At 34.0% G+C, this 21,601-nt stretch overlaps 1 protein-coding gene and 1 long non-coding RNA gene across 2 annotated transcripts in view; one reads left to right on the top strand and one right to left on the bottom strand.

Moving 5' to 3' along the window:
• The window catches only part of THSD7A (thrombospondin type 1 domain containing 7A), a 474,918-nt gene extending 460,928 nt beyond the window's left edge, over window positions 1-13,990 (top strand). The window contains exons 24-28 of the mRNA XM_003824998.6: window positions 1,840-1,935; window positions 4,748-4,830; window positions 5,181-5,391; window positions 7,803-7,890; window positions 8,577-13,990. Of these exons, the coding sequence (XP_003825046.5) occupies window positions 1,840-1,935; window positions 4,748-4,830; window positions 5,181-5,391; window positions 7,803-7,890; window positions 8,577-8,661 (563 nt within the window). The 3' untranslated portion in view covers window positions 8,662-13,990. The remainder of the gene's footprint in view (window positions 1-1,839; window positions 1,936-4,747; window positions 4,831-5,180; window positions 5,392-7,802; window positions 7,891-8,576) is intronic.
• LOC130541685 (uncharacterized) overlaps window positions 1-21,601 on the bottom strand; it is a 140,109-nt gene that overhangs the window by 7,618 nt on the left and 110,890 nt on the right. Inside the window, exons 2-3 of the long non-coding RNA XR_008955769.2 lie at window positions 5,092-5,174; window positions 491-602 (exon numbers count right to left, since the gene is read on the bottom strand). This is a non-coding gene — a long non-coding RNA (uncharacterized LOC130541685). The remainder of the gene's footprint in view (window positions 1-490; window positions 603-5,091; window positions 5,175-21,601) is intronic.

Below are 21,601 nucleotides of genomic sequence, written 5' to 3'. Positions count from 1 at the left end.
TGGAAACAATTTTAAATTTCTTTAAATTAAAATTTAAAACTTCTACACAGTAGAAGGTTACAGGACAAGCCACAAACTTGAAAAATATACTTATGAAGCCAATTAATTTCAAAGGATTCATGTCTAGAATAGCAAATCTAGAACTTTTTGATCCAAAACAAGTTAATAGTCTTAAAATTGTTGAGGACCTGAAAGAACTGTTCTTTTCTGACATGTATAATTTTAAAAATAGAAAACTTAGAATATTTATTAATTTATTTAAAATGATCAAAAAACAAAATTGTATGTTACTATAAATAACAAATTTCCTGCAAAATAAGTTCACCATAACAAATGGAAAATAACTTTAATGACAAGAGTGGTCTTGTTTGGATTTTTGCAAATCTCTGTGAAGTCTAACTTAAGACAGCTGGATTCTCTTATCTGCTTCTGCATTCATCTTATTGCAATCTTATTTTAGTTTATGTATGTAAAGAAAATCCAACCTTACACAGATTGTAGTTGCAAAGAGGAAATCCTCACTCACACTCTGAAAGAATGTCAATGTCTCCCAGGGTCTCTGAACCGCACTTTAAGAATCACTGTTCCAGAATGAAGAATTTCTACAGTTCAATGAGAAAAAACATAGAAGGCCAAATGTTTAAATAAGCAGCTTGCACACCAGGAGATCCAAATGTCCTGAAACATTTTTGTTACTGTTCAATAACTTTAGTAATCAAGGAACTTTAATTTAAAATGACAAGATAACTTTCCATACCCAAAAGACTAACCAAAAAAAATTAAAATCTGGCAATTATAAATTTTCATGAGTGTTTAGAGCAATGGCAGTCTTTATGCACTGCTGATGGATTTGTAAATTGTCACCTTTTGCAGGAAAAAAATGAGCAATATTTAATAAAGTTTCAGCTAGCCATACAGTGATACCAAGAAATTTCCCTTCTAGATATGTAATTTAAAGAAGCACCAGGCCATTTGCACAAGGCTGACCTTCAGGTCATTGTTTGAATAACAAAATTAAAAATAATCTAATAGAAAAATAGCTAAATAAACTGTGTTAAGTAGTACAATGGAATTCTATGTAGCCGTTAAAATAAACTGACTGTACTACATTTTTTAAAATCACTTAGAAGTATTTCACCTGTAACATTGACTAAGTTTCAGAATGCTACACAGAATAGGATACATTTTTAAAATTTATGACTGTATGAAAGTAGTACCATATATCATTTCTGTATATAGTAATTATGTGTGTGTGTGTGTGTGTGTGTGTGTGTGTATAGTGAAAAAATTAAAAGCATGGCAAAGAAAGTCATGCATCTTCAGAATAGTATGTATTGCTGGACAGATAGGGAGGGTGATCAGAACAGAAAAGAATATAATTATATATCTCATGTTTTATTCATCAACAAGCTAATGAAAACTGAAGCAAATATGGATAAATAATATTTGTTAAAATTGCATGATGGGAGATATATATATATATAAAACTATATATATAAAACTATATATATAAAAAACTATATATATATAAACTATATATATATACAGTTATTCTCTATACCTGGCTGCATATTTATTTCATAATATTTTTTAAAAATTAAATTAAAAACCTAGGTTCCCACCAGGTAGTGTGACAGCAGACATGGAAAATTAGGTGGGATTGAGGTATATAGCTGCAATTTTAAACATATGCATGGCAACTTCAGGACAATAAATTGACATTTGAATCATCAGAGATGAGCTTATTACTTTTCAGTAATATGTTATTAATACTCTATCCCCATGATTGTCCTTCTGGGTAACAGAATGCTTCTGCTAATGTTTATTATTTCCCTGCAGATGGACAGTGCTATGAATATAAATGGATGGCCAGTGCTTGGAAGGGCTCTTCCCGAACAGTGTGGTGTCAAAGGTCAGATGGTATAAATGTAACAGGTAAACTTCCAGTTTCTCTTTGTTCTTTGAAAATCTTCCTGTAACACACATGTGATTGGTTGAAGAAAATAATTAAGAAAACAAAGTTACTCTTTCAGTATTCAAAGCCTGTTTGGGATTCAGGATGCCTAAGCTGTATATACCCATCTGGTGACCAATGACAAATTATTTTATTTTATAGTGGTTCAAATTATCTCTCACCTAGCCTTTTTAGATATTGCTGCTGAAACTTATTTAATTAAAATACTAATTCTAATAAATAATTGTTATAAATAATTTTCAGATCTTTTCTAGAAATTTTATATATGAGTAACTTACTATATGTTTAAAAATCAATTTTTTTTGACTTTCTGCTTCTGTGCCTTGAAGGCAATATAAATGCAGACCAAAAATACCAGCAAGGGAATATGATTATACAAATCCAAATACCTTGCTTAAATTCAGAAGTCTATGATTTAGAGATTTTTAAATTAATTAATAGGGAAGACCTACTGGTAAATTTCAAACCCAGACCATCTGAGAAGCTCACCTACTGTGCCTGCATCCCCAAATTATTATATATCCAAAGAAGAAATCCAAAGGAAGAACTTTATTTGATTGTACTTCAACCAACATATACCTCCAAAGAACTACTCTAGTGTGGAATTACTAAAAGCCTATCTGAAGCCTGTAAGCATGAGGGATCCTAAGGACCCCTTGAAGGAGGAAGAGACTTTGGCTCAAGATAGGTAGTGAACCACCAAGCAAATTTCCTAGAAAGAAACGCAAGTCAGAACCAGAACCTTAATTTCAGGCACATGGACCCAGAAATCTAAGCCTTTCCATAAGCAATTTCTTTTTATAAATCTAACTTATAGGAATTGCCATAGCATAGCAACAGCAGGAGTCTTGACAGTTGACTGCTCAGGCAGACCTGCTTACTTGCTGCTGTTTTGACCCTGCTGTGGGGGAAAAAACAGTGTGCATTTGGATGCCTCTGAGTGATGTTTGTTTAGAAATTTAACTTTAATATATACAGTAAGAAACAGAAGCAAGGATCAATATGGTTTTTGAAAACTATCCATCTTTATATTGAATTTTAAATTACCTGGATTTATTGAAACCCAATTACTTATTTCCTCCATATGGGAGCTGGATCAGGATGTCAATTTTTTTCTTGTGAAGATATGATTTTATACATGAGAAAGCTCTCTCAAGAAACCCTTAATAATAACAACTCCCTGTGGTCACATACGGAACAAAGAAAAGACATCTAGTAGAAACCTTTGCTCTCTCACTGTATTATTTTTTGGGAGAAAAATCTGCTCCATCTACCTCACTCTAAGAGGTATGGAGTGAGAAGAGTCCTGAGAGGGATAGACAGGCTTTCTGAATGAGGAGGTGTTACAGAAGTCATCCATTGAGCTCAGAGATCGGAAATAAATGTCTCCATTCTTTTTTAAACTATTCAAAGAAAATTTAACAGCTTCTCTAGATGATCCTGTAAGTTTGCAGTTTTTTTTCAATAATGGATGCAAATAATATTTACCTGACTTTTCTTCTACATATTAAAAACTCTTTTTCCACTGCAATTGGGGCTATTCCCCCAATGCAAAGGTAAGTCGAATTTTAAAAGACTTACCTATAAAATCATATTTTTAATTTCTTTTCAATTCAGCAAAGTGTACAATGGATTATTTCTAATGCTATTCAGTAGTACCAAAAGGCCAATGTGTAAATGATTTGTGTTAAGCTCTATATGCATTCTTCTTTCATCTTTTAGGAGAGATGAGATTCTTTATGACAAATAGACAAGCATGTAAAGTATATTACCTATCTTGATCAATTGCTTTAATTTATGAATTGTCCTTGTAAGAAACTCAAAATACTGCTTTTTGTGTGTGTGTTTAATAATAACTTCAGTGTGGCCAATTAACTGCGATTGCCTTGCAATGACTAACTGCTTTTCTGTGACAATTTTTCTATGAGTATTTTGTGATTATAATATTGAGAGAAACACAAACAATTAGCAATAGGCGCCTGTGATTAAATTCCAGAGAATCATCAGTTCCATAAATAAAGAAAAAATTTTGTTTTGCTAAAATTCTGTTAAACTGAACAAGTATAGTTTGAAAATATGAGCTTCCTTCACGTCACCAATGTTTTTTATGACATCTATTTCCATCTTAAAACCTCACTTGAGACAAATTAGGCACAGTTGGTACTACACTTGAAAATAAACGAGAGATAAACAGCTGTAATATCAAGTTAAAACCATAGTGCAAAACAAATGATTTAGTAGATACATTTGTTTTCTTCTCTATATCCAAAAAACACCATGAATTAGCAGAAATTGTGACTTTTCTAAAAAAGAAATATGCATTATTTAAAGAAAACATTTATTTAACATAAAGAGCTGAAGAGTTATTTCAAAGGACGTGAAAACTATTGTTTTGAATCTCCAAGAAAGAATTTTAACTTGAAATGAAGTCAGCTTTTCAATTGCTGGACTTGGATTCATGTGCTCCTGACAGAAAAAGCTTGTGTGCAATTAGTATTTTCAAAATAGCAGCTATAAAATCATTCTTTCAACAAATGCTTGTTGAATACCTGCTGAGTACCAGGCACTGAGCTAGCTCCCCTGGGTAAAAAGGGCCTGGAGTCACTCAATAAGGTGGTCAAGGTTAACCAAATATTTCACAGTCAACCACTGGCAGAAAAATTCCTGGGATTCCCAAGGTGGTTCAAGATTCAAAGACAAGACACTAACCACAGTGTATTTTCATCATAGCAAGATATATTATTTGTCAAAACATGATTTTCTGTTCTGCAGGGGGCTGCTTGGTGATGAGCCAGCCTGATGCCGACAGGTCTTGTAACCCACCGTGTAGTCAACCCCACTCGTACTGTAGCGAGGTATGTGTACATTCATCAGGGCAGACAAGCCAGCTCCATCATGTGTCACCCCACTGTCTCTTATGCAGTTTATCTTCCTCCAAAGAAAGCATGTCTTGAGGCATAAAAATCCCATTTTAGACATCTCCTTTTATCAATCTAAAAAGTCCTGAATTCACTTACTTTCACCTTTAGAATACATTTTCATATAATGCCAAAAGTATGTTTCTGTGTAGTTAAAAAATAGTACAGGAATTATGTATAGTAATTCCCAAAACAAACCTTGTTTAGAGCCTTCTCTTCAAGTCAGGTCTGCTAGACTTTCAAAGATTCCTTGCATGGCTAGTGTAAATCTTCTTGTTCTCCTGCAGACAAAAACATGCCACTGTGAAGAAGGGTACACTGAAGTCATGTCTTCTAACAGCACCCTTGAGCAATGCACACTTATCCCTGTGGTGGTATTACCCACCATGGAGGACAAAAGAGGAGATGTGAAAACCAGTCGGGCTGTACATCCAACCCAACCCTCCAGTAACCCAGCAGGACGGGGAAGGACCTGGTTTCTGCAGCCATTTGGGCCAGGTGAACCGACTAGACTAGTGTTGCAATAGAAACCTTTAGTTATTTTAGGCAATGCCAAAGGATTAAAAAAGTGAGCAAAGCATTTTTATATGAGCTATTGATTATTTTATCTACATGCCTTTATTCTGATAGTGCCATCTATTCTTCAATTTTTTACTATCATTATGGAAAATAACTCATGTTTGAAGTTCAGAGAAATGAAATTACATTCTTCTGAGAAAAAATTTTGGATCAATATAATTCAATTCAATTCTAGTCCAAAAATTACAAGTATAATTAATTTCAAATTGAACAAAGTTAGAAACATGAATTTTAAAAAATGTGTTGTCATTCAGAACTAGGATAAAGGAGACTATAAAGACATTCCAGAATTTTTCATTTGATCATAGGAACAGTAATAGTTTGACCCTTAAATAAAAACATCAGTAATGCAGTTCTGTGCCAGGGCACACGTGGTAGCTAGACCAGTTTGTATTAGCCCTAAAAGTCAGCATACTCAAATACTTGGAATCTGTACTAGTGCCAGATAAACAGGGAGACAATGGAGCCTTCCCTTCTGGATAGGATGATCCAAATTTGTTTTCACATTCACAGACAGCTCTTAATGTATCTGGTAATAAATGCAAAGCCAATACAGGCAAATGCTTGAATACCTCATGATATGCTATTCTCTACTCTGCACACTTTCCCTCCTCAGTTGGATTTCATCATATGCTCATCCCTAGAACTAACCTGGTGCTTGAAAATGTGCTACATGGATTATAAAGCAGCTAATATGCCACTTTTTCTCACATCCTTGAGGAACTACTAGTCCATGAAGTAATCTCCAGGCAGAGCCAGGCATAGTCTACTTTAAAATGCCATTAGAAACATGAGAAAAGATGGAAGGAATCTGCATAGCTAGCACATCTCCATTTCTATGCATTAAGTCTGAATACTTTCCCTTATTGGAGAATAAATATTGGATTTTTAAGATATTTTAAGTGTTTGGGTGATTTGCTTTTAATCACATTATTCCTGCTTTAATTGGCTTATTTAGCTGATAGTATGATTTATTTTGCAAGGCTGACTTATCTGTGTAAGCATGGGAAACTCTTCCCTCAGTGTTTAAGACAATGGACTAGCAGACAACCAGTAGCAATTTTGACGTTTACTAAGAATTGAAGCAGATCTCCTCAGATCAAAACCAGTCCTTTTGAAAAAAAAAAAATATTATTGTCATTATTTTAAATTTTATATATAGTTTCCCCAAAGTTAAAATTTTAATATATTTAAAAGGTGCATGTTCTGAAAACTTAGATATTCTTTGATTTTGAAAAACCCCAAAAAACATTTGTTGAAGAAACTCTCAACAGAGAACCTCAATCGTGGAACAGCTCTTTTGATTCTAAACTGGGCTCAAATTAAAAAAAAAAAAAACTTTAGGATTAGAAAGAAAGGATATTTAGACTATTAATTGAGTTTATTCCCAGCAAATGAACCTCTAACTTGATCTAACTCCAGGCGAAAAAATTCCACAGTACCAATTTCCATTTGAGGCCTTTCAAATATTGAATAAACCAGAGTCTATGTGAGGTCAATTTTGCCCAATCTATAATTTTAACACTAAGATCAAATATTTAATTGCAACAGAAAATATATGTTGATGTGAGGATCAAATTAAATTAGCCAATATCATTAATAACATCTTGTGCTTGAAGTTTATTCGGAGCATAAAACTGAGGAGTTCAAAGATGAGACCAGAAACCCAAATTACAAAAGTTCCTGTTATGTCTGATTCCATATAATAGAAAAGGTAGAAAAAAATTATTTATAGAGCCTTTTATATGTTAACCAAACCAGTTGTTTTTGAAAATGACATTGTCAGCCAATTTTAAAACACATTGTAAGTGCAGACTAGATAAAAGATTATTAATTCCATAAAATGTTAAATATATTCACTTTCATTTTACCTGGAATAAAAATGACAAAGTTTTTGTTTAAATACCTATCTGCATTAACTCGAGTTTGTGGAAACTTTCTTAAAATTGCATTTTTCATCTTTTCTTATCATTGCAATTCTCAAAATACAGTGAAAATCAGAAGAAAATGTTTATATAGCATTACACATGTATTGAGTTTGAAGTAAAATTGAGATGAAAGGCAGCTGAAGTTTAGCCAAAGAAACTTGAAATCTGAGGTCAAACATTTATAATTTTTCAGTTCAATTTTCCTTGATAGCTTATCTTTAATGAAGCAGAATCTAACTCATAATAGCAGCTTTGCATTAATCATTAACTGTGCTGAAGCAATAATTCTTTTTGGGTTTTGAAAGAAATTGGTCATATATGACTGATCATTGGTCATAGTTAAAGACTGCCTCATGTATACCAGACTAATGTAAATTAATAACTAATATCCATTCTTCTTAGATGGGAGACTAAAGACCTGGGTTTACGGTGTAGCAGCTGGGGCATTTGTGTTACTCATCTTTATTGTCTCCATGATTTATCTAGCTTGGTGAGTGTTTAAATAATTAAAAATCCAAAGAGATACTTAATTGTAACACAGAAACAGCAAACTAATGTCTCAAATAAGTACTCTACATTTATCTGGTGTTCACATGAATTTCTAAATAAACATGGCTTTAGTCCTAGATGGGCTAAAAGCTACCAAATCTGAGCCATTTCATTTCTAAAGATGAGCAAGAACTTGCTGCAGGTCATCTTCTCGAGTATGTTCTCTTGCATACTTTCAAGAAAATATTGCTTTGTACTCAATATGGTGAACTGTAGATTTTTATATTGAATTACTAATGGAGGAAGATATTACAGTAATACCTAATCATATTCAAGTATCTTCTAAAACATGTATAATTTATAAATTATGCATTATTTATAAAGGTTTCTGGCCAAATGAAAATGACCCTACTATGATTTTATTTCTGTTGTTAATACTAAAAGAATCCCACTTGGATAATTTATCTTTTGTAGGGTAGTGAAACACTTGAAGTTTACTTAGAGTTTATTCAAAGCATAAAACTGAAATTCAAGATCAGAAAATCAAATTCTAAGGTAGACTTCAGGCAATGCAGGCAACGAGGCAATTTCATTTTATCAATTTGCTTTTACTTTTTTTCGCTTAAAGCAATCAAATTTACAATTAGAAACTGATTTTCTTTCTCCTAATTCCGAATTTTTTTACAGCAAAAAGCCAAAGAAACCCCAAAGAAGGCAAAACAACCGACTGAAACCTTTAACCTTAGCCTATGATGGAGATGCCGACATGTAACATATAACTTTTCCTGGCAACAACCAGTTTCGGCTTTCTGACTTCAAAGATGTCCAGAGGCCACAACAAATGTATCCAAACTGTGTGGATTAAAATATATTTTAATTTTTAAAAATGGCATCATAAAGACAAGAGTGAAAATCATACTGCCACTGGAGATATTTAAGACAGTACCACTTATATACAGACCATCAACCGTGAGAATTATAGGAGATTTAGCTGAATACATGCTGCATTCTGAAAGTTTTATGTCATCTTTTCTGAAATCTACCGACTGAAAAACCACTTTCATCTCTAAAAAATAATGGTGGAATTGGCCAGTTAGGATGCCTGATACAAGACTGTCTGCAGTGTTAATCCATAAAACTTCCTAGCATGAAGAGTTTCTACCAAGATCTCCGCAATACTATAGTCAAATTAACATGTGTACTCAGTTGAATGATACACATTATGTCAGATTATGTACTTGCTAATAAGCAATTTTAACAACGCATAACAAATAAACTCTAAGCTAAGCAGAAAATCCATTGAATAAATTCAGCATCTTGGTGGTCGATGGTAGATTTTATTGACCTGCATTTCAGAGACAAAGCCTCTTTTTTAAGACTTCTTGTCTCTCTCCAAAGTAAGAATGCTGGACAAGTACTAGTGTCTTAGAAGAACGAGTCCTCAAGTTCAGTATTTTATGGTGGTAATTGTCTGGAAAACTAATTTACTTGTGTTAATACAATATGTTTCTACTTTCCCTGATTTTCAAACTGGTTGCCTGCATCTTTTTTGCTATATGGAAGGCACATTTTTGCACTATATTAGTGCAGCATGATAGGCACTTAACCAGTATTGCCATAGAAACTGCCTCTTTTCATGTGGGATGAAGACATCTGTGCCAAGAGTGGCATGAAGACATTTGCAAGGTCTTGTATCCTGAAGAGAGTAAAGTTCAGTTTGGATGGCAGCAAGATGAAATCAGCTATAACACCTGCTGTACACACACTTCCTCATCACTGCAGCCATTGTGAAATTGACAACATGGCGGTAATTTAAGTGTTGAAGTCCCTAACCCCTTAACCCTCTAAAAGGTGGATTCCTCTAGTTGGTTTGTAATTGTTCTTTGAAGGCTGTTTATGACTAGATTTTTATATTTGTTATCTTTGTTAAGAAAAAAAAGAAAAAGGAACTGGATGTCTTTTTAATTTTGAGCAGATGGAGAAAATAAATAATGTATCAATGACTTTTGTAACTAAAGGAAATCAAAATTATATGTTGATTTTTCTTTCTCTCTGATTTCCCAGTTTCAGATGGAATGTCTGTCTTGCAGGCAGTATTTCAAAATCCATAGTCTTTTGCCTTTCTCACTGGCAAAATTTGAAGCAATCTCTTCAATGTATGATTTCAAAACTAAAATTTTAAAAGAGAAGAATAAATATCTTATCCAAGACTTCATTGCATATCTAGAGCAAGAGTGGCAAACTTTTTCTGTAAAGGACTATATAGAAAATATTTTCCACAAGGTCTATGTTGCAACTTCTCAACTTTGCCATTCTGCTAATGCAATCTTAGTAAATAAAAGAATGAACATAACTGTTTTCCTATATAACTTCCCTTACAAAAACAGCCAGTAGGCCACCTTTGCAGGTCATATTTTGCTGACCCCTGGTCTGGATGTTTTTTAATGCTAACTCTCCATGGTGTCATCTTTCGTTTTCATTCATTTTTCATAGGTGAGAATTTACAGTCATTACATTTCCCACTGTATCAGAAGTAGCTATATTTTCTACAGATGTAGCCCTGGGAATGGCACAGTGGAACAATATTTAACTAACTCAGCAGACTTCTTGCAAATGAAAAGAAAACTCAAAAGGTGCCATTAAAAAGCAATACCATTTTCAGGCAACATTATTGCAACAACCTTTGTGAGAGAGGACACTAGCTTTTCAGGATATTTGAAAAATAATATAACTAACATGCTATTTTATCTTAAACAGCTGTGTTCCTGTAAAAGTGTTTTGGATTAGAAGGTATTTTACCTTCATACTGGAGTATGAACTCCCCCTGCTGTTCATTATAGTATTTGCAAAGATTACAAAAGACATCAGGTTAGGATGTCATTGTCCCCAAAATGAAAATATTTGTATGTATTTCAATAAGAACTAAATGCAGTAAGCGCTAATTCCTCATTCAATATTCACTATATTAGGAAATGTAAATCATTTCAAAGAGAACAGGTAGTCAGGAAGATGAAAATTTTACTTTAAAGCAAGGATTTAAACAAAACCATAAAAAAGTCCATTTTATCTGTTTTATTAAAGAAAGAGGAAGAAAACATAATATTGTTACTTTAAAACTGTGATTGTCAATATATATACTCAGGGGTCTTCCAGATAATCCTAAAGTTGATCTCTTTGAATAAAATAAACTCCATTTGTCCAAAATAGTTAAGAAAGACTCTATAGTGGTTACTTGAAAAATTCAGCTAACCCTCTTATGAAATGTGTGCAACACCTATTAATTTTGAAATGTGGGATAGAATACCTACTAAAGCTATACTTAAGATATTGTAAAATGTCAATTCAGAAAAGATTAGTATCATCCTACCTATAAGAATTAATTAGAAAATCAAAATTATAGAATGTTATGAAAAATACATTTTATTCATAAATTGATTAGATTTTACAGCATATATGCACGCATATATATATATATATATACATATACACACACACACACACACACATATATATGAGACAGAGGAAATTAGGTTCAACATGACCTAATATTAGAGAACATATTGGAAGGTCACTGTTAGGATAAATAAATACTGGATAACCTCGTTAGAAAGGTGGAAAGAGGAGAATGTAGCAATCTGGCTATTTTGGACAAATGGAAGGTTATTATATTCATGTTTATAACATGAAAATGGCCTTATTTTTGTTTCTGGCATGAGACAATAATGAGTTAAATATTTTATTGGAATTTCATCAAAACCTTATTTTTCCTGTTCCTTCTAAAAATTTGGGAGGGGAATATAGTAGTAACTTCTCTATTGACACTTTTACCTTACCGAGGGGGTAAAAGATGTAGAACTGTTGTTCCCTAGAATGAAGGTCTGTTTGGTTTTTAAAAAAAGAAGAGCAGAAAAAGTTTGACACAGTATTATATGATTTTGCTGGACTATTTCACTAGAAACCATGTAGAATAGGACTAACTGATCTCTTTTGAAAGGGGCTGATTTGCTTATTCATCAATACCTAATCCAATATGTGGACTGTAATCTTACTTTCAAAGCCTTTTTTGAGGACACTACGGTGTAGCTTAAGTGAGTTTAAAAAGAGTGCATAAAAGCTTGTTTTTAATCACTTATAACAAAGCACAAATTACTTCTAACAAGGCAAATATTTATTGACATATAAGACATTGTGCTAGGCACTGTAAAAGAAAAAAGTAATGGCTTTTGTATACATAGGTACTTAAGACAGACATCCAAAAGAAGGAAAAAATGCTTAATGAGTGAAGATAGCACTGAAACATGTTGACTTTTACTCTACGTTCGTTTTTAGATGGGGTTAGTATTTTCCCCTACGTAACGTACATGTCTTTAGGCCACAGTATTAGGAGTTTGATTTTTCCCTGCCCCACCCTCAGGTAGGTGGCAGTGGTCATTGTAGCTTAATCAGACCCCTGTTAAGTCCTGGACATTTCAAGGTAAATTCACGTCTTCCTTCTCACAGAAATTGAATAGACCTCTCACACACTTATTTACCTCCCCCAACAACCTGTATCCTTGGCCCTTTCTGATTTTCTCTGCTTGGTCTCTTTCTACTCTCCACAGCTATTCTTACCTACTTCCCACTAAACATGCCCAATGTTTTAATTTAAAAAAAAGAATTCCTATATTTCCTTCCCTATTAGAATCAAAGTGTCACTCACTCAGAGTGTGAACATCCTGATTTGCACCAAATCCACTGGTCAAAGAAATGAATAAAGGGAAAAGGAAAAACGTGGAAGGCATGCAGAAAAAAAAAAAAAAGCCCTTTTCTGTAAAACTGTCCATGCCTACGCTTGCTTTAGAGCACCCCATATCCTCCTGCCTCCATCTCGAGTCTGTTCACATTCCACACCACAGGACAGTGAGGGAGGACTGTACTTTTCAGTACCATACAGAAGGGAGAGCCTGTTCTAAAGCTGACGTGGGTCTGAATAGTACATGAGAAGCACAATTCCCAAATGATCTGGGATCTCCTGTTTATAAATATATTACCAAATTCAAGTGTGGGTTCTTCTATTTCCACTCTAAGATTGAGGGTGTTGAAAAAACAGTAGTCCTTGAGCAAATCTGTGAGGAATCTTGTCGGAATGTGATCTTTCCTGGGACTAGTTTAGTTGTGAGAACTACATCTGCCTGTTCTGGGAATAAGGGTCTCCCCAGGTCCTGCCCTCAGGTGGCCCTGGCTGCAGGACAGGATTTCAGGTATCAGAAACTGGTGTGTGAGCCAAGCAAATAGTTATCCATTTATAAAAAGGATGGTTTGCAGTGTGTTATAATAATCTTATATCTAGCAGGGACAATGAAAAATGGTTATGTCTACATTATTAAATGAATGAAACTAATGCTCAACAGTTAATTTTGCATTTTTATTTTTCTGTGTTTCTACCAAGTCAGATCTTAAAAGTGGGCAGTATATGAAGAGCTTTAGTTTGTGGGAGTCATGTTTTCAGTGATCAAAAATCTCTATATTATTTAGAATATAATTGTCAGTCTTGTTGTGTTTTGTAGATTTATTGTTTTTAAGCCATAGTTTCTAGATTACCTACTTTTAACCCTCAAGTAAACTTTTCCCTATTTTTCAGAAATCTGTTTGTGTTTATTTTTAGAAAGTAAACATTTAGATTCCTTTTCTGGTACTTTTTTTCTCCATTTCTATCACACAGATTTGAAGAGATCAGTATCTATCATTGTAAAATATAACTTTATTAAAATTTACAATGTCTTTCTATAAATTATTATTCCCTAAATGTGTATTTTATGTTAATTTAACTACCTGAATATTTATTTTGTTTAAATAAGGAGGCAGCTGTCTAAGAATTTTTGTTAATATTACTTTGTAAATTGCGTAATGTAATTTATTTTACATTATGTACATTTCCTTTTTAACGCACAAAATGTCTATGTACAATTAACTACAGATTTGCAAATAATGTCACTAAGCTTTATTCAGTCAATACAGATGGCATGTGAAGATGTAATATGCTTTTTTACATTTTCATATGGGTTATTTGTAAATAACTATATTGCTGACAAACATAAATACGGAAATCATTTTCATTCTAATCATGTGTATGTGTGTTTTGATTTGCACCAATTGCTTCTTAAATGTGGATTAAAATTTTTTTCCAGTGAATACCTAAATCCTTTTACCTACTGTATTGCCCTTTCCTGGGTTGTATAACAACTCCAATTTAGAAAGTTCAAGAAATGCAAACTTTTACTTTGAAAGTTGGCTGAGGCCACCAGGTGAATCATGGACAAGGGACCTCCTGGTTTCCAGTCAATTCAAAAATGGCAGCAGCAGAGGATGGGGAAACTCTCTACAACAGAGTACAGCTTTTCCCACCCAATCAGTCACAAGGCACATCCCTCACTGTCTCTTGTCCCTGTGTCTACCCACAAAACACCAAACCTAAAAGTCAAAGCAGAAACTCATGCCTTAACAAATTCAGGAAGGGACACACAACTTAAGACAAGTTACTTCCGGGGTAGTTTGCAGTTAAAACATTTTCTGAAACAGCTATTTGCTAAAATATAAGTAAGTAGGGAACCATTTAAGCCCTCAATCTGTGAACCACTCAGAACATGTAGCTAGCCTACATGCTTGAGGAAAAAATGGTAATTTCCAGTCTTTTTCTTTTCTGTATTACTCATTACAAGTGAAACTAGGTGAAAAAAATTTTCAATGTATCACACAGATTTTTTTTCTAGAAATCTGGACTTTCATAGTCAAATAGCTAACTTCATTTTTTATTTTGCAATTCCAATTTATGCCCTACAAACAAAAATATGAATATTACTGGTCTACATTTTATTTTTGCTACTTCTGTGTCCCTAGTGATTCTTTCATTAAAGTCTGTATATATTCCACAACACACTTCAATTTATACCTCCCATCAGTGTCAGTTACTCTGAAAAGATATTGTACATACACGAAAATGCATAAATGTAGTCAGGGTTTCTGGTATTGCAGTACTTTTATGTGACTTCCCCTCCCCCTTTCATCTTCTTCCATAGCATCTCCCAGCCAAGTTAACTCAAGTTAACAATCTGATATGTATCCTGTCATATCTTTCTCCCTGATCATATGACATTATAAATATGATAGTGGGGAGTGAGATGGAAGAGAGAGAGTGAGAGAGAGAGGAAGAGAGAAATGGGTGAATTTAGTAGATACAATTAGGAAACAGCTTCATTTTTTTTTTCCTATTACTGTTTTCAAACATTATAAAATGTCCTTCATCCGGTCTTTGGTAACACCTAAGGCAAATCCCATAGCTTTTTGATAACAATAAGAATTATCAAAGTATCAGAGTTATCAAAGTTCCAATCCAGGCTAATCAAAACATCAATCCCTCTCATTGCTTTCATCTCCTTGACTAGTAGCAAATTTGAGCAGCTTTTTCATCTTTTCATATACGTCTGGATATTTGGACTTGACCTTCTATTGCATATAATTTTCAAATGGCAATTCTGATGATGCCAATATGTTGTTAATTTTAGGCCATCAACTAATTTTTATTTTATTATTTTTTGAGACAGTCTCATTCTGTTGCCCAGGCTGGAATACAGTCGTGCAATCTCGGCTCACTGCAACTCTGCCTCCTGGGTCCAAGCGATTCTCCTGCCTCACCCTCCCAAGTAGCTGGGACTATAGGCGTGTGCCACCACGCCTGGCTAATATTTTGTATTTTTAGTAGAGAGGAGGTTTCACTGTGTTAGCCAGGATATTCTCCATCTCCTGACCTCATGATCTGCCCACCTTGGCCAGGCATGACCCACTGCACCTGGCCCTAAATTTTAACATTTTTGTAAAGAAGGAAAAATAAATTTTGGGATTCTATTTCCCCACAATCTTTTTTGTTGTCATCTCAGGCAGAGGTTCCCCCACTATGTGGCCACCTCACTGTCCCCCTGCCTGTCGTGAGGCTGGATATTTCTCTCTCTATCCTAGCTAGCTCATTCCCACTCATTCCATGCTCATTCCCACTCATGCTCACCCTTGAGCACAGTGTTACTGGAAGTGATGAAGCTGGAGCCCAACCTTCTATTAAGCTATACATTCTCTTCAGAGCTTTGACATTTTTCCTACCTCTACCTAGAAACTTCCCCTTGATATAGGCACGGCTGCTCCCCCACTTCATGCAGGTCTCTGCTCAAGTGGCCCCCCTCTGAGACGCCTTCCTTGACTATCCCATCACTCTCTATTCTCCTGCCTTTCTTTTGTTTTCTTCATGGCACCTGACATTACATATCTTCCTGTCGTTTGTTTTTTTCTCTCTCCCGCACAATGAGAGAGGCCAGGTCTTTGTTTTGTTCCTCGCGTGGAATAATACCCAACACATAGTAAGAATTATGATTTCTTTTTGGGTGAATAAATTAACAAAAGAATTAGTGAAGTACAAGGTTTATGACTAAAGAGTAGATAATAATAAATAGTGGATTAATTATGAAGAGGCCACTAGAGTTAAAAAACCAACTAACTCATCCATAGCTTAAAGCTGTCGGTACTCTACTCTCATAAATATATCTTATATTCATTTCACTTGCCAGATATATGTTACTCTAAACACTTAGAATGCACAATGCTGACAAGAACAGAACAGTAACAGAGCAGTTGAAAGAAAAACAGTAACTGAGACTGGCATCATAGAGGAGTGATATTAAATAGCTAAGGATACTCCAGTGAGATGTGGGCTATGGGATTTACAAAACTATATTGAAAACAGGGTCTGCAAAATACATAGTTGTATTGTAGCTTTCACTCAATTGTAATTTAAGTGAATTAACTTAAATTAATAGGAAATTGTTCCAGGGAAAGTAGGCAAGAGAGCTTGGAATACTGGAAAATTAAGCAAAGGACAATTTCAAATTCCTAAAAAGCCTTTGATCCAGGATATAAAAGCAGTCTGATGATACTTTCCAGTCTTAAATAAAATTGATTTTATGATATCAGTAATAATCAAATTATATACTATTTGCTTCAGAGCAGAAATAAAATGGAAAAAACAGAATAGAGTAACAATTCAAAGTGCTTCCAAATTCCCATAATTTGCTTCGAAACAATAGAGGAGGACATTCAGCAACCATGTAAATACTTTAATAGGCCATTTAAAATCCATTCCTTTTCAAAAACAATGTCTTGATTTCCTTGAGAAGTAAAAAGAATTTCAAAATCAGAATCAGCCAGAAAGTACTACAGAGGGAAAGCCAGCATCTTAGTGGATAGCGTGGACCTGTGTCCCAGTCTTTTATAAACACAGTGAGTTTAGTGAGAATCCTGTCACACCACATCCCTAGTCACCCTCCAGCGGCTATGCTGACAGCTGAAGTATAACTGTACCCTTTCACAACTTATCTTTGTAAAAGGTTCACGTGTTTACAATATTTGTCTGCTGGCAGGGGGTTATTCTTAATGTTTATCACTTTGTACAATTTGTTTGCCAAAGGGTATAGGTCTTTTCTTCTGATGGCACTACCTTGATATCTATGGGGAAAAAAATGCTTTATAAAATAAGTCAAGTAGAAAAGTATCCTGGCTGTAGAAAGAGGTATAGTGGAAAGGATTATAATCAGAGACTTATATAAATGACCCTTAAAAATTAATGTTGGTATGCTTATGAATTCTAATCTTTATACGGAATAATCCATAGGAAAATCAAATTAAAATGTCTCCTACAATGATAGACTGAGGCTATGTCTGGTAGTGATCATGATATAAATGCATGTTACAAAAACATTACGGCAACATTTGTTCACTGATAAAAACTAAAGAGGCCTTTGATACAATTCTCTTCAGAATAGGCATCATATTGGCTTTCAGAAATCAACAATTCCTAGCCAGAAAGATTTACATGTAATTATGGGTTTATAATGAAAGCAGATGTAGCAATAAATTGGTACATTATCTTACTCAGATGATAATGCCAAGCGTAGAGACAGTCCATTCGCATGGAAGTATTAAGAGCAATACCTACCACTGACAATGGTCAGATCCTGCATATTTTACAAAGTTTAAGAAAAGGAAACCAAGAAAAGACTAAATACCTGTATTGAAAGTTTTGTCAGGATACGGGAAGAGGGCCCGAAGAACAAAGAAGAAAATATAATAAGTAGCTTTTGAACTTACCAAAAAGATTCTCATGAGCATTTATCATTAAAGAAATGTTATTTAAAACAATGACGCAATACATGGGGAAAATGAAATTTGACAACCCACTATCCGATCAAGTATATAAGAAAAACAAAAGTATCGTTCTTTTCTATTTCTAGTAGAGGTAGTATTAATTATCAAGTCAATAAAGGGCAATGTAAATACTATTTTTAATTATAAATAAACATATCCTTTAACCTAGTAATTCCACTTCTAAAAACTGACCCCAATATCTAGAAATAGATGATTGACAGATAATGATTTGTGTATTATATATACATGTGTTCATGTGTGAATAGAGAAGTGACAGATACATAATATAAAGCATGCACAATAATATAATACAAGGATATGTGTTGTATCATGTTGGTATTCACTAAAGTATGGAAACAACATAAGTAGACAGAAACACTGCTCACTGTGTTTTGTGGATGAAAAGTTTAAATAACACAAGATCTTGTCTATAAGATCTTATTTCTGTCTTTAATTTGTCAGAATTGGGGACTGGTAAAATTAGTAAGAAATCTCAGCACATATACATATTCACAAAATATTTCTTAGTTATCTTTTTGAAATGGCTCTCAAGCTGTTTATTTTTAATGCCTCAAACTATTTTTTTTTGAGACAGGGTCTCACATGTGCCCAGTGCAATAGCAAAATAAGCTCACTACACCCTTGACCTCCTAGGTTCAAGCAATCCTCCTACCTCAGCCTCCCAAGTAACTGGAACTGTAAACACACGCCACCACACCTGGTTAATTTTTTGTTGTTGTTATTGGAAGAGACAGGGTCTTGCTATGTTGCCAAGACTGGTGTTGAACTCCTGGGCTCAAGCCATCCACCCACCTTGGTCCCCCAAAGTTCTGGGATTACAGGCATGAGCAACCGCACCCAGCCTGATACAAAATATTGATTGGAAGTTTAGAGTCAAGATCTTTGATGTAGTATAAAACTCAAAAATGTTTACTCCTAATCATGCATTTATAAAGCCAATTTAAAAGCAATCATAAATGAGGGTCCTTCTGTATAAATAAAAGTAAAAATGATGCTAAATATTTGTCATTTTGGAATGGACCTTTTTTTCTGCCTAAGTCCCTGTCTTCCAAAATAATTTTAATTTTTTAACCCTCTGGCTCATTGTTGCTAATGTGAAACTGTACTTCAGATGTGCCAAAGGAATAACGAAAAGGAATTATCTTACATTTTAGCAATTGCCTCAAGTTAAATTTAATGAACTGAAAAAAATGTTTCTGCAACATTAGCGAGAACAGCTTAAAAAAAAAAAAGGCCCTTTTCTGTCTGTAGTGGTCAGTGCTTACCAAATAATGAGCAAAACTTTTGCAGCTCATGTGGACTTAGAAAACCATAAAACATCAACTTGGAAGTTCAGAGAACTGATTGTCCTTCTGATTAGATATCCAGCCTCAATTTTTGAGGCTAATAAGTAGGTAGAGGGAAAATGTACATCAAAGACCTCTGGGGGAAAAAATGGAACAAATGCTTGCCTAATTGGATTACTGCTATATATCTCCCAAAACATCCTGTTAGAACCTGGCTATGAAGAACAAGAACAACAAACACATCAGAAGCTTTTGTCTTTCATCCAGGGATAGTTGGAGGAAGTTGAAAAATATGGGAAACTTAATATCAATGGTCAATCCAAGGACAGGTGTAATGAGAATATTATTTACCACATGAAAAGATTCAGTTCTAACATTCCTCAATTGCTTCACTAATGTGATAACTGCTGGCAAACTATATTTATCCTATAGTATAGAGGGAATTGCAGACAATTAAAGCTGAGAGTCTGAGAAAACCATCTTCTCTCAAACAAATGAGAAGAGGTAGTGTAAGTATTCACTGAATACAGGCAGTGGCATGTGGTGTGCATCTCTACCCATTCATTCATTTCATAATAATTATTGAGAATCTATTACGTGCCAGACACCATCCTAGGCTTTGAAGACATAGTTGAAAAGAAACATGACAAAACTTGTGTTTATGGAGCATACATTCTAATGAGGGGAAAGAGACAATAAAGAAACAAGGAACTACAATATACTGGTTGGTGGGAAAAGGCCATAGAGAAAAATTAAGTAGGGTAAAAATGATAAGAAGTGGTAGAACATGAAGGCCAGCCCCCTGATCTGGGCGCATTAAGAGGGGGAAAGGTAAAGGATGTGAAAATTGAGAGAAACAGGGGTCCCAGGCAGTTAGCCTGTGTGCAAAGCCCCTGAAAGGGGATCATGATTTGCTCACTATAGAGTTATACAACAAATCCTATGTGGATGAGAAAATTCTGCCTAAGAATAATAGTGGGTTGCTCAACAGGGAAACATTCTCCGTCATCTCCTTAGATATTATGCAATATGTTGATGCTTCAGTTAGAAACTTCATGGAAAAAAAGACAGATTAGACTGAGAAAACTGAGATTCCAGAGTCAGAACCACCCCAACTTTCTATTACCATAATGAAACATCTCTGCATCTCTTCTAAATATATCAAAATGTTCTTAGTATGTTTGGGAAAATGCTGTAAATGTTAAAAGAAAAAAATGGTATCTATCCTCTTAGATATCATAGGCAATAAAGACTTCGAGAAATATTTTTAATTATAGTATTCAGGTTTGTTAATAAGGAAAAGATATTGACACACTCACAAGAAATCTAGCAATATATATCGACCTTAAAATGTTAATGCCCTTTGACCATGTAATTCCCCTTTAGCAATCCTAATTATTCAATATTGATAAACTTTTATGCACTTCATTGCAACATCACAGATATTGGTTGAAAATATATGTTCAATCATACACATGAAAAAATTCATACTTAAGAGAAATCTATGAATTTAAGGTATATGGGAAAGTATGCAATCTTCCCAGTTCTTTCTGAAAATATGAAAGAATTCATACTGGAGGGAAAACCCTATAAGTGTAAAAAAATGGGGTAATAGCCTCAGTGTTTTTAGTTCTAGTTGAATACATCAAAGAATTTATTTCTGAGAATAAAATCTATAAATGTACAAAATGTGGTAATGCATCCATTTCTCTCAAATACACTAAAAGACATGATAATGCCCACTGAAGGTGGGTCTCAAATACAAGAATGTACTCTTGATTGAAAACCTAGTAGTTTGCAAAACATAGGAAAGTTTTAATATTAATGATTATTTTTAAAGTCATACGGAAACATCCATTGGAAAGAAACCTCGTAAATTTAAGTAATTTGGAAAGCTGATGCAAATTAAATATTGCATAATGCTCAAAAAATGCACATGGATGAAATGTTATGTAAGTTATAAATATATTGTGCTTATCAGTGACTCATTCTTAGAGAGGATCTCTAGCCTATAGATTTCTACTTCTTTTGCAAGGAAACAGGTAAGAATTCCATAATCTTTAAGCAACAGTACATAAATTTAATAGGTAGTTTTTTGTTCTTAAGTCAGTTAATAAAATTTTTTTTCATTTATCTAAAAAGGTGTTGGATCCATGGGTGAACTGAAATCAATTTCTAACA

Source organism: Pan paniscus, chromosome 6, assembly GCF_029289425.2.
Source record: "Pan paniscus chromosome 6, NHGRI_mPanPan1-v2.0_pri, whole genome shotgun sequence".
In the NCBI taxonomy this organism is placed as follows: domain Eukaryota; kingdom Metazoa; phylum Chordata; class Mammalia; order Primates; family Hominidae; genus Pan; species Pan paniscus.
The sequence above is the reverse complement of the archived record's forward strand: the minus strand, read 5'-3'. Positions and strand labels throughout refer to the sequence as shown.